The 14,650-nt window shown below is 36.8% G+C and overlaps 1 protein-coding gene across 1 annotated transcript in view; it reads left to right on the top strand.

The window, feature by feature from the left end:
- Positions 1–14,650, top strand: part of LOC143663084 (cytosolic beta-glucosidase) — a 133,059-nt gene that overhangs the window by 42,662 nt on the left and 75,747 nt on the right. The window contains exon 2 of the mRNA XM_077136509.1: positions 5,235–5,462. Coding sequence (XP_076992624.1) covers positions 5,235–5,462 — 228 coding nt within the window. The remainder of the gene's footprint in view (positions 1–5,234; positions 5,463–14,650) is intronic.

Consider the following 14,650-nt stretch of genomic DNA (forward strand, 5'->3'; position numbering starts at 1 on the left):
ATGTATGCATTAAAGGTTTCTCTGTAAGTAGCACTAAATAGATATCATGAGGTTTTTGTTTTTGTATGCTGTATGATGGAGGTCATATTTTGTTCTTTTTCCATGTGACTATCTCATTATTGCAGCACCATTTGTTGACATTTTTTTTTGGTGGGGGGGATTGGGAGGTGCATGGGCGGGGATCGATCCCGGGTCTTTTACATGGCAGGTAAGAATTCCACCACTGAACTACCCATGCACACCCTCATAATGTTTTAAAAATTATTGTATCTATTATTTAGTTTTTAATGTATTCCAATGACCATTATTATTCCTTCTTTTAATCTGAGATTATTTAAATGTACAACCCCTGATTTCTGATCTCCTGGAGGTTTGTTTATCTTCAGTTATTGAGTTCTAAGTCATCTGTATTTCCCCAACTTTTTGAAATTTATTGAGACACTACTTATGGAGCAATATGTGATCAAATTTCATAAATACTTAAAAATAATGTATGTTTTACAATTGTCTTATTCATATTATGCAATGTCATAAATCAATTAGGTCAAGCTTGTTAATATCTGACAGCTTTATCCCAATTCTTTTCATTTGGTGAGAGACGTTGCCGCAGAAAGAGACAGCAAAACAGCTTTTTTGACTCATCATACTTTTAAGTATGAGCGTGATTGAAAATTCCTAATGAATAAGTGAGTTATTCATATCATTTATTTAGCAAGATTTACATGAATGTACTCACTAGGACATTAGTACATTCATCCTGGCCATATTGTTTTCAAAATTTCAGTTTTGATTGCTAATTTTCAAATCAAAGCCTAGTTTCTCATAGAAACAACGGTGTTTAGATATGTTTTGCCCAGCTAGCATAAGTGGATGAGCTACTCCACGTAAACAGATGTTCCTGGTAACTGGCATTTTACCTCTTAAACTGTCAAAACTTGTTTAGTCACTTTGGATGGAGTGCTTTACAAAATGTATAAGTTGCGATTTGCACTTTCTTAGCCTTTAGAAATAAGGTAGCAAGGGGAACATTTAACACGGTCTGCATTACTCAGAGTTACTATTACTAAATGCAGCATGATCCAGCAAAAGTACTTGGACTTGGGGACCAGACATGTCTGGGTACAACCTTGGGTCTGCTACCCATGTGAGATCTTTATAACTTTAGGCAAGTTTCCTACCAGTGAACTGGTGAAGACAGTCTGTTAAATTCTCAGCAATTTTGTGAGCTGATTCTCAGTTTCACTATTTAAAATTAAAATATAGAAATACATTTAAACAAATTATATTTGTAACTAAGATAATAAATATTGAAACCCATTACTTCCTAATTATTCTACTGTTGTCTTTGCCACTAAGATTATTTAGAGTTCTTGAATCTGTATAGCAGAAATGGTGTGCTACTGTGCATTCTTTACTAGTACTGTCTTCAGTGATCACAACTGATCACTTGAATTTGGACATAGTGGGAATATTTATACCACAAAAATTGGAAATCATTACATATCAATGTTTGATTTATTATTTTGTTGATTACCTCAACTGAAGAAAGTGATGAAGAAGCAAATTAAACTTACTGGTGGAAAAGCTAGTAATGTTGGGAAACAGATTAATACAGATTAAATTTAAAACCACATCATGTGTGTAGATGTTATACTGTAAATAACACAAAACATTGAGGAAACATTTTTCTAGCATTTGAAAACAGTTATTCAGATCTGCAAAGAAGTAGCTCATATCATGGATGAACAAGTACAATTCTTATGTCTTTATTGTCTCACTTTCATCTTATTTTTTGTGTGGTATTATGTACCCCAGGAAAGCCATATTTTAATCCTGATCCAATCTTGTGGGGGCAGCCATTCTTTTTAATCAATATTGTAGGGTGGAAACTTTTGATTAGATTACCTCATGGAGATGTGAAACTCCAAATTGTGGGTTTGACCTTTTGCTTAGATGGAGATGTGACCCTGCCCATTCAAGTCAGGTCTTGATTAGTTTACTGGTGTTCTTTAAAAGAGGAAACATTTGGAGTGAGCTCAGAGCTGACGCAGATGCAGATGCTAGAACAGTTGCTACAGAATCAATGTAGGTGTTTAGAAATTGAGGCAGAAATAGCCCGGGTGCTAAGTAAGGACTCATAGAAATAGCCAGAACCTAGAGAGAAGAAATCTCCAGCCCTGGCAGATGCTAAGCTAAGAGATGAAACCTGTAGTTTTGTCCTGGAGAAACTAAGTGAATGCCCACAGGTGCTTAGAGGCGAAACCAAAGGCATCAGAAGCTGGAAGTAACAGAACTGGGAACAAGGACCAACAGTTCCCAGATTACCCTTCCTTGAGCCAAAGTATCTTTCTCTAGATGTCTTAGGACATATTTATGGCCTTAGAACCGTAAACTTGTAACTTATTAAATCTCATTTTTAAAAGCCATTCCATTTCTGATATATTGCTTTCTAGCAGCATGAGTAAACTAAAACATCTCTAAATATAATGAAAAATATAAACCAACATTTGTGTCAGAACTACATACATTTGCCAGTTGTGATCATTGATTGACCACTGATGCAAGAGTGGTCAAATATCAACAAAAGCATTCTATGAGAATCAATTGACTATATAGGATTTGCAATGAAGAATGTTGCAAGTATTTACCAGCAATCACTGGTTAAAATCTCTGAGATTAAGGTTCTTCATTAATTTAACCAAAGTTAAGAAAAATTAAGGAAAAATTTATTTCAAAAGTATGAGTGACATACTAAACAAAATTGTATTTTAGTGTGTATACTTACCTCATTCCAAAACTTAATACCAAAATTCTTTTACTCCTTATTCTCCAAACTCCCTATTAGGAACTGATTTATTTAGAAAAACATATTCTTAATCTTAATCCATTCATGTGGGTATGAACCAATTTGTAAATAGGGCCTTTTATGATGTTATTATTTAAGTTCTGCCCAAACTAAATGAGGATGTACATTAATCCGAAATTGCTGAACTCCTTATAAGCAAAAAAAAAAAAATTGCATGTGGAAGGAAAGCTACTCCTAGTCAGCTGAACTCAGAAGAGAAAGGAAAATATGCTTCTGTGTGCATTGCCATGTGATGAAAAAGCCAAGGAACCCCAAAGACTGATGGCCAGCCAGAAGATACTGACTCTGGAAAGAAGCAAGCATTTTAGCCAATGAATTCCTGTTGTTAAGCCAATGCATTGTATGGCATTTGTTTTACCAGTTAGGAAGCTAAGGCACCCCTAATATAGACATAACTTGGGAGTCACTGGTATGTATAAACCTATTTACCAATCTGTTACATGACTCTTGAATACAATTCTTTTTAGTATTCATGCCTCCCTTGTTTAGAATTATTTAGTATCTTACCTTCATATCAATCATCATTTTTGTTTCTGTCAACACTCCTCCTTCTAGAAACCTCCCTTGTCTCCACATGGGCCCCTCCCATAACTCCTTATTGACCATGTTGCCCTTTTGTTTGATTGGAAATTACAAATAATCCTGGTAGAACTGTGCACGGAACACCAGTAAGTAGATATTAAATGAGGATGTGAAAGACCTCCCTATAGATAATTTAATCTCCTTTACTCCCTTAGTCTTCTTTACTCTGACTATGACATCATTTCCTATATAAAAATTTTATTAAATATTTCAGGCATGCAATGTAATAAACAGCTGCCATCTACCTTCTACCCGGTTTAGGAAATGAAACGTAAAAGACATAGTCAAAACGCCCTCATACTGCTCCCCATTCTATTTCTCCCTCTTTCTTCCCAGATATAACCATTTACCTACACTTATCATTTCCATACATGAAGTTATACTTTTACCTTATATGTATATGTTCACAGTATATGGATTGTCTTACATATTATTACATTTTCAAAACATGACAAAAATACTGTACATATTCTTTTGAATATTGATTTTTTAAATATCAAAATTTTAAGGGTTAAAATCTGTGCTCCTGTTCATTTATTTTAACTGTTAAGTAGTGGTTCCTCTGTATGTTTATTCCTTAAATTAATTCTCAGTTCTACTGTTGATAGGATGTAGGTTGCTTCCAGGATTTTGTTATTATAGACAACTCTGCCATCAATAATCTCATAAAATCTCTTTGTGAAAATGTGTGAAAGCATCTTCAAACTATGTACCTAGAAGTGAAATTGGGGAGACATTAGAATAATTAAAAATTAACCCATTTACTGTATAACTGATTCTAACTACCATTAAAAACAAAATTACATATTGTGTAACTATCACACAAAATGGTTTTCTTTGTAATGTTCCTAATTATTGCTTGTGCCTCAGTTGTGTAAGTGAATATTAAAGAGCTTGGAAAAAAATTCCTAGGTGAAAACATATGCCAAATCTGATATAATTTCTATCTTCGGCTCTTCTATCATGAAACACTCTTTCTTACCTCTGGGCTTTTGCAAATCCTAGCTCCTCTATTTTCAATTCTTCCTATACCCTTCACTTGGCAGCAATTCATCTTGATGATCCGAATTTTCCTTTAGAATTTAGCCTAGTGGTTACCTCACTTAGCGAACACTGCTGAGTCTAGTCCACATTTGGATAAATGTTCCTCCCTTGTCTTCTTGCAGGGATCTTTATTTCTACTGTTTTGTAATTGCCTATTACCTAAGTTTCCCAAGACAGGAGGTACCCTGGTATCTCTAATGTTTGGCACAGTGGCTGACATAACAGAAGCTTTTTAGCATTTGCCAAATTAACAGAGGTATGAATGAGTTTAGATACAAAAACCACATCAACATTGGTGGAATCTAAAGTCCCCCCACACCCACCCCAGCAAATAATTGGACTGTACTGTGCCGGGCTCCATTGTCACATAACAGGAGAATAGGGTTTAAATGCAGAGGGCCAGGGATAGGTTCCCAAGATACCATGACACAAAACAAGGACAAGTCTGAATTAGGGGCTGCGTCTATTTATCAGGTGGGAGAGCTACAGATAACGAACCATGAAAACCTGCTCTGCAGCAGCACTATGCAATAATTTTTCATTTGCCACTAGTCAGCATCAGGTATCAAGGACAGCTGAACACATAACCCAATCATGCATGTTATTTTAAAGGCATATTTTAAAGTTATAAGTATGGTACATTGAGTTAATGGGGTATGTTCTTTTGGTGGCAAATATTTACATTTCACATATGCCTCTTGATGTAAAGAGTGTAACTGTTTCATTTTCTTCTTTTTCTCAGGAGGCTGGAATGCAGATGGAAAAGGCCCGAGTGTCTGGGACACATTCACCCATCAGGGAGGAGAGAGAGTTTTCAAGAACCAGACTGGTGATGTAGCTTGTGGCAGCTACACTCTGTGGGAGGAAGATTTGAAATGTATCAAACAGCTTGGGTTGACTCATTACCGCTTCTCTTTATCCTGGTCACGTCTGTTACCTGATGGGACGACAGGTTTCATCAACCAGAAAGGCAAGTGTTTCTTAAAAATAGAAGGTTGCAGCTTTAATTCAAGGTTATTGCTGCAGTCTGACATAATTAATCCAGTATGCTATTCTGCAGTGTAGTTTGAGATTGCAAGTTTTTAGAGTGATAATGGCATACATTTTTCGGAATGGGTTTGCATTAGCTTTCTCAAGAATGTTCTGGTTTCCCTTGACTGTTGAGATCTCCCAGGCAGGAGGTGGGGGCAAGGGGTATATGGGCAGAAAGGGGGTCGGAATAAATGTTTCTTTTATTTAAAATGTTATCTGAGTGTTAACCTGAAGGTGAATCTCCAAAAGTTGTATTAAATTATTTTCAGTTGTGCAACACCTATGATAAGCTATGAAAAGTTATCAGAAGTTGAAATGATTCTGAGCATTTTAATTGAAACTGAATTAGTAGAGCTAATTCCCAGCCAGGTTAGAACCAAGACCCTGGAGGCCATTTACTTTGGATAATGGCTAGCTACATCACTTTCAATCCATTTACACATCTCTTGGGCATCACTCAGTGCCTCAGTTTCCCCATGAGTAGAAAAGGATACCATACTAGTAAACTTTCTCTACCTTAGAGAGTTTTGAGATAAAGTGAAGTAATCTTTGCAAAGTGCTTAACATAGTAGCTGACATATAACAAGCATTCAATAAATCTTAGCTGTTATTCTTACTATGCCTTGTAATTAAAAAGACTGCTGCCATATTCAATGCCAGCTATTTATTATAAAAATTATTTTTTACATACATTTACTTGAATCCTCACAATCAGGGAAGAAGGTATAATTATCAGATTTTACAGAAGTGAATGTCCAAATCCACATATTTGGTAAATGGTGGGGCTGGCGTTTAAACCTAAGGTCTGGCTAGGTCCTCCACAAAACCAGGGTTGGCAAACTATGACCCAAATGCCAAATCTAGCCTGATGTCTGCTTTTGTAAGTAAAGATTTACTGGAGCAGAGCCATGCTTCTTCATTTACACATTGTCTATGGCTCCTTTCTGCTACAACGAATGGCAGAATTGAGTAGTTGTAACAGAGATTGTATGGTTCCGCAAAGCCTAAAATAGTTACCAGCTGGCCCTTTACAAGAAAAGATTGCTAAACCCTGCACTCCAACTCTAATGACTTCCTAATAGAGAACACTTATTGTTTGTCCTGGAATTAATTTAATACTACTCACAGCTCCTGGATTAGGTTAAGACAAGTGAGGTATCTAAGGTGCAAAATTTGAACAGGCTTTTAACTCTTACTATCTCACAAGAACCAACCGGGGACTTGTATGAAGCTGAGATTGAGTGTAGCTGCTTGCTTCACCCTAGCCCCCACCCCAAGAACCTTTATGGAAACAAAGGGGTTCTTTTTGAGGAAGTTATGATTCCCTACTTAGTAAGAACAATGCCTGATAACAATTCCTACGTAGTCTTTAGCATTTACAGTGCTCATCTGAAGTAATGTGGGATATTCTCTGACATTGTGAGATGGAACCACAATTTATAGACTCACATGTGAACTTAGAGCAGCCTCCTAAGAATAGAAACAACACAAACTTAGCAGGCCAATTACTGGATACCGTGACTAATTGCTGTTGGTTGAATGTCTGCTTTCTTGAAAGCATTAGCCAGACTTATTTTTTACTTTGAATAGGAAATAATTTGTTGTTCAGTTAAAAAGTGAACTCTTAATCTTGCACTTCCTTAACCCAACACATATACCTTCTTTTCTCTATGGTATCACCTTACCCCAGAGTTTAAAAACTAAGAGTAATCTTGAATCTTCTCTTTGCTTCCTACATTTAATTGGTTGCCAAATCTGGTCCATTCCTCTTGTGCCTCTTCAGCTTCCTCCTCCTAGTCAGCTTCTCTGTTCCTGCCCTAGTTTAGGTGTTCATCATTCTTGCCAGGACTTTTTGATATACCCTTGACAGGTTTATCTACTTTCCCTCTCTTTCTGTCCTTCAATCTTTTCCACAAAATGCTACCACAGCATTTTCCTGAAATTTGGCCTAAGTCATGTTGGCATGGATAATCTCCTGCTAAAAACAAAGGAAAATATATATATTTTTAGTTGTCCCCAGCTTCAGTAAACAGAATCCACACTCTTCCATATATCACTTCAGGTTCTATTTGACTTGCTCTTAATTAACCCCTGAAACTTCACAGGCTGAAATTCCCCCATGCTCATGACCCATCTGGTTCCTTCATGCAGTTCCCCAAGCATATAACCAACTACCTGTTAGACATGCACCACAATTTTCCATCTTTGTGGTTATTTGCTTACGCTCTTCCTCCTACTTGGTATGGCCTTTCCTTAACCTCCAATTATTCTTGCTGAAGGCCTATCCTTCAAGATCTACTTTAAATGCCTCCTTTTCTTTAACATCTCCCTGTATTCCAAACCAGATGAAATACTTTATTTTTTTCTATTCCTATGGCTCTTTGTAACCCCCTTAGAGCAGTTCTCATGTTCTTCACTGTTTCACTTATCACATCCCTTATTAGATTGTGAGCACCTTGAATTTAACTTGGCCTGTGTTGGTTTAAATCTGTTACGTACCCCAGAAAAGCCATGTCCTTTAAATCTAGTCTTGTGGGGGTAGACCTATTGTTGGGTAACCTTTTGATTAGGTTGTTTCCATGGAAATGTGACCCAGTCCTCACCAGGTAGGTCTTATTCCCCTTGCTGGAGTCCTCTATGAGAAGACAAGAGGCAGATGAAACTGAGAGAGCTCAGAGAGGTTTAGAGAGAGAAAGAAAAGAACATGCCCTAGGAGAAACCAGAAGGACCCACAGGAGCTGAGAGAGCTATTTTGAAACCAGCCCAGGAGAGATGGGTGAGCAGACATCACCATGTGCCTTCCCATGTGACAGATGATCCCTGGATGCCATCACCCTTTCTTCAGGGAATGCATTCTTTTGTTGATGCCTTAATTTGGACATGTTAATGGCCTTAGAACTTTAAATTTCCTGATAGATTCCCTTTGTAAAAGCCAATCCATTTCTGGTAAACCACATTCTGTCCAAATTAAGACATCTGATAAACTACATTCTGGCAGCTTTAGGAAGCTCAAACATGGTCCAACAAGCCTGTGTTGTAGGGATGGTGTTAGGTACTCATAACATAGATGTGAGAAGCTCTTGAAATGCTTGCAGTCTAATGATCAGATAATTTTGTCCTGTTCATCCCTGTAACCTAATTCCAGTGCCTTGCAGAGAGGAATTCAGGAAGCATTTACTAAATTTAATTTAAAGTCAATAACAATAATAAAAAATCACTCTAAGAATAGTAAAACTGGCCTTTTATTGAACATGTGATACTTGCATTTCACTTTGCAAAGTATTGTACATATTTTTGCTGATTTAGTATGTACAACCACCCTATGAATGAGGGGATTCTCTACAATGAGGGAATATTGATAAGCTGCATAGGGCTGGACATAAATTACCAAGGTTACAAATTTAGTTAGGGCTTGTTTCAACTGAGGTCTGTCAGATGACAAGACCTAGAATCCATTCTAGAGCTGCTTTACATCCTTGTCAAACCATTTGAGCTTTCTGTGCTACATTTTCTCTGTTGATAAAATGAAGTGATGGTGCTACAACACTAAAACTTTTTCCATTGTTATGTTCCATGATTTTAGAAATTTAAGGCTTTCACTGAGCTTCCATTTGGATGGTAAGCAACAGGAACAAACAAACAAACAAAAACCAACCATTCATAGCATATATCCATAATCACTTACCTGAAATTCTAAAATTCAAAAGACTCTGGACACTGCTGTTTTTTTCAAGTTTATTTCTAAAACTAATTTAGCAACCAAAGCTCACATGAACCATAGTGAAAACTCTATAATCTTAGTTTATTCAGCTTGATGAGAATATTTGTATAGCTTACTGCAGAAATATTAATGTGTCTGATAGAGGGAGACTGATTCAGACATGCTGGGGGTATTAATTATAAAATCCCCCAAATTCTGAAAACATTTAGCCCCAAGATTTTCAGATAAGGGTTCATGGACCTGAACACCTATGTCAATGTATCAAACTTTATAAAATTAATTTAAGACCTACAGAAATTCATGGAGGTGCCCCTTAGAGTTAACAATCTAAAAGGAATAATGAAAAAAAAAAAAACAAAAAACTGGAGGGCAGCAGTGGTTGGGCTGGAATCACTTAGGCTGCCTGAATAACATGGGGAATTGTGCAAATCTCATGTTGGGATCATGTGCCCTCCGCACTCACCTTTCTATGTTTGGCCCCAGTTTTTGTAAAGCAATATCTGATTAATATTACAGACTTTACCTTGAACAAGAGGGCATTCAGGGTGCTTCCAGTTGACAGAATTTCAATAAGCAGTTCCTCACTCTGGTGAAGTGATCTGTTGAAGCAATTGGAATGGTTTTAACCCAGAAAGGCTGTCTTTTTTTTTTTTTTTTTTTTTTTTTCATTTAAATATTTTCTCAAAGAGCATGTTAGGAATTAGAAAACCTGAATCACAATCCTTTCTAAGGAATTCCTTTTTGAGTGTGAATTTGACTATCGATTGTAGAGCTTGATTATAGATACATTTGGAACCTTATAAAATCTTATGTTTCCAAACTAGAATATTTTACACAATGTAATTGTTACACAGCCTTTCTTTTTCAAATGCCAAGTTTTCAAGGCTTAACAAGAGGAAATTGAGCTGGCAACTGGAATGACATATTTCTGTATTCCTTGACTGTTCAAGTACATTTTAGTATCTGCCACAAATGTAGGTTTCGGGTGATTAATAGGTGTCCCAAGTATTGGACAAAAAAGGGAATGTTTATGCACACTTAATTCTTGTTTACTTTAAGATTTAAAACATGAGTGCACTTAGCAGGAATGGTAAATAAATTCACTAACAAGCATTCGTTAATTTCCTAATCTGTACAGAGCAATGTGGCAGGCAAAACAGTGGTCCCTGAAAGAAGTTCATATTCTAATCCTCAGAAACTGTGAATTATCTCTAAAGGCATGGTAAAAGGTGATTAAGGATTTTAAGATGTGGAGGTTGTCCTGAATTATCTGGGTGGGCCCAATGCAATCATAATGGTGCTTCTAAGGGGAAAGCAGGAGAAGCAGGGGAAGAAAGAGAAGATTTAAGGACTGAAGAAGTCCGAGAGGAGGGAAGTTGCCATAATGCTTTTTTAAAGTCAGAGGAAGAGCCCATGACCCCAAACCAAGTGGTTTTTAGAAGCTGGAAAAGGTAAGGGAACAGATTCTACCCTACAGCCTCCAGAAGGAGTGTAAACCTTCCAACCTTTTGATTTTAGCTATGTGAGAACCATTTCATGCTTTTGCCCGCAGAACTGTAAAATAATAATATGTGCTGTTTAAAGTCATAAATATCTGGGTAGTTTGTTACAGCAGTAAAAAGAAACTAATCTGGGCAATGCTGCAAGAGCCCCTGGGGGCAATTGAAGAAATGGTAGTGATGTAAGCCTTGAGAGGACTGATACAGGGGAACAAAATCATGAGTTATCATATGCTAGTCCATGTTAGGCACTTGCTCAAAATTAATTCTACATTAGGATGTTATAACTTGATTAAGTAGAATTCCAATTCATTTATTTTCTGAACTGGAGATTTCATCTTTGCAAATTCCAGCTACATTTCCTAAGACATTTTTCCCACTTCTTTGTTTGCCATAACCCTGCTCCAATGCTGGCTATAGCTGATTGGATGAGGGAAAGACACTTTTTCCTGTGGCTTATAACTTGTGTGACCTCTTTGAAAAAAAAGGATGAGCTTGGCCAAATATCTTATACTCACAGGAACGTTTGGAATTGACACTCTGAGAAGCTGAGCTGGTTAGAGGTTGACACTGGAACTGTTGAGGTAGCTTTGATGGATAGGGTGGCCATTTTGAAATTATGTCAAATTACGTGTGTAAAGAAAGTTGGTTCAGAAAGGAAAAGGATGGAGCAAATGTGTAAAGAGAAGCAGGATAGGATATATCAGTCTTCCCTGAGAACAAAGATTGTCCCTCTTCCCAGCTTCAAATCTCTTGTGTTCCACTTGTAGCTGCTTTTTTTTTTTTTAATCATTGGGTACCTGATATCTTTTGATTGTTTCAAATGATGCCTTTCCTATCCCACACCTACTACCCACCTGTCCTCAATGTCATCTTTATATTTGAGTTGATTTGGATGGGTATCTTTTCCCTACAGGCAAATAACCTGTAATTCAAACATAGTTCATATTTTCAGAACATACTTCATATTTTCAGAGAGAAAATAGAAGAAATGGGCTTGAATGAAACAGAGAAGATGGTAGTGACTATGAAAGAAGTTTGAATCCTGAAGACTCAAATGACCTCTCAAAGTTTCATGATCCCCAGAGCAGTTTTAGAAATACACATTTATTCAAAGAATAAGTTAACACAAAGTTGCACCAATCTGATGAACTAGGCTAAAGAACACTGTGACTATTTGTTCTTATTCAATACTCACAAAACTCATGCGGCAGTCTTAATATTCTCGTTGTATAGATTAGGAAACTTGGGCATAGAGAGGCCAAGTGATTTTCCCCCTGATCCTTGGACTAAATTAACTAACTCTGGAACTCTACTCTTACAAGTCTCACTCCACTGCTTCATGGGAACATTTTTCTTATATCATTGAGTAAACTTTACAAACTAAAGTATTCAATTCTGGAATGTTAAGTTATTAATTATACAATGCTCTGTTAGTTTTTCGTGGCTATTAAGAAAAAAAAATTCTACTGAAAATTTATTTATCTTCAATTCAACAGAGGCTTGTCATGCTGTCTGAATTTCACTGATTTGGCATTGTTAATGATTGTGCCATATCTAATGGTGCTTGTAAGAGATAAATCAGTAATTCCAACAAAAAGGAAAAAAAAAACAGGATCTAGCATTATGAATCATCTCTAAAGCAGGTGATTGTTAAGCTGAGTAAAACAGAATCCCATGTTCCTGGTTCTGAAACATTAGTAAACATGAGAGGTTGTGAGTCATAGTGAGAAGAGTGCAGTGTGTGTAGTGAGACAGATCTGTGTGTAAATGTTTGCTGTGCCATTTCACAACATCATGACTGCAAGCCTGGTAATTACTGACTCATTCTCAGTTTCCTCCTATACTCAATGGGAATAAGCTGCCCACCTCTTACTTTTAGTGCTAGGATTAAACAAGGTGCATGACATCCAGTACAATAGTATGAGTGCAATAAATGAAAGTTGACTTTAGTTTTATATTCGAAGTCAATATAAGGAGCTGAGTTTGAAATTGTTAATATATACCAATACCAAGATTACTATGTCATTCATATTTGGAGACCCCGTTTTACATATGAGGAAAATTGGGCTTACTGAGGCCCAGATATAGGATCAGTGGAGTTCTCTTTCACTGAGGGAGAAAGGAAAATTTCTGACATTTGGTGAGTGTTCAGTTTTCTATCACTGCTGCAAAAATCACCTCAAATTTAATAACTTAAAATAACACAAATGTGTTAACCTTACAGTTTTTTGCAAGGAATAGCTGGGCTGCATTTCTTTCTGAAATTTCTTTCTGGGCTTTAGAAGAGAATCTGTTTCCTTGCCCATTCAGGTTGTTGAAGAATTAAGTTCCTTGTAATTGTAGGACTGAGATAGTGTTTTCCTTGCTGAGATAGTGTTTCAGCTGAGGGCTATTCCCAGCCTCTAGAGACCTGTTGTGTTTCTTGGCTCAAGGCTCCCTTCATTTATCTTCAAAGCCAGCAGTGGTTAGGTGAGTCCCAGTTATGCTTCAAATCTCTCTTGCCTCTTCTTCTGTCATTGCAGCTCTCTGACCCTCTTTCTGTCTGTCTCTTCTACTTTAAAGGGCTCCTGTTATTTGATTGGGTCCACAGGGTGGATAAACCAGGATAGTCACATAATCTCAACATCCTTAACCTTCATCATATTTGCAAAGTCCCTTTTGCCATGTGAAGTAGCGTATTTCCAAGTTGAAGGGATGCAGGCATGGACATCTATAGGGAGTCATTATTCTGCCTACCAAGTGAGTAAACAGCATTCAGATGGGTTTTTCAAGTATGGAGCTGTTATACATGGTTCTCATTATGCTCCCGTTTGCAAAATAAGTGAGCTGTTGTTACAAATCATACTCATACAAACAGAGATATAGACAGACAACACTTGACTTCATAACTTTGCCTCTCCTTACCCTACTTACCTATCATTAGTTTTTTTCCTTCTCTGCTGAGCTATGTTCTCCTTATACTGAACTTTCCATTCCTAGAAAGAGCCAGACCCGTCTCTGTGAGTAAATGAATGTACAAATAGAAAATGGCCAGATCATATATGACAATAAAACTCTGACCCATATAAGAAGCTGAGGAAGCCAAACTACAATCTCTGTTGCGATCTGAATAGTCAGGACCTGGTTGATGACTATCAAATTCTCTATATTTTGTCCCCTGCTTGTAACTCAGGAACAAATTAGAGAAAGCCAAATATGATCCTCAAACCAACCACATAAGTTGCCCTATTTCTAGTTATCTCAATTCTTCCTTTTCATGCCTGTAACCTCCAATCAGAGCATAACCAGAACCTAACCATTTTTTTTCCCCACTCTGAAGCTTTCCCAATCCCTAGACAATCTCTGAGTCTTTGTTAAATGCAAATCATGGTGGCTGACTCTCTTGCTATAGCAAGCTCTGGACAAATGGCAGCAGTTTGTTCTCCTATAGGTGGTCATTGTATATTTCCATAGTTTCTTTGGTTTTTTCCAAACTTGCTTCTCCTTTATCTCATCCTGGATCACTCTTTTCTTCTTGCTCTATCTGCGTGATTCTGTTTAAACTTTTCAGTATCAGCTTAGATGTTATTAATAATAATAAATAATATAGTACTGAATAATAATAATAATTATTAGAGTGATAGCAAATCTGTATTGCATCCTTACCGTATACCAAGAACTGTGCTAAGCATATTCCATTTATTAACTCTCACAACAATTAAATTATTAAACTCTCACAATAATACATTGAAGTATGTTTTTATTGTTATCCACATTATATAGAAGAAGAAAGAGAATTTAGAGAGAGAAAGTAACTTTTCCAAGGCCAGTAAGCTAGTCAGTAAAGGAGTTGAGATACAAATTCAGGTAACCAGGTGCCAAAATCTATGCATGAAACCATTGTTCTATATTGCCTTAAGAACA

The sequence above is a fragment of the Tamandua tetradactyla genome, chromosome 19 (assembly GCF_023851605.1).
Source record: "Tamandua tetradactyla isolate mTamTet1 chromosome 19, mTamTet1.pri, whole genome shotgun sequence".
NCBI classification, from domain to species: domain Eukaryota; kingdom Metazoa; phylum Chordata; class Mammalia; order Pilosa; family Myrmecophagidae; genus Tamandua; species Tamandua tetradactyla.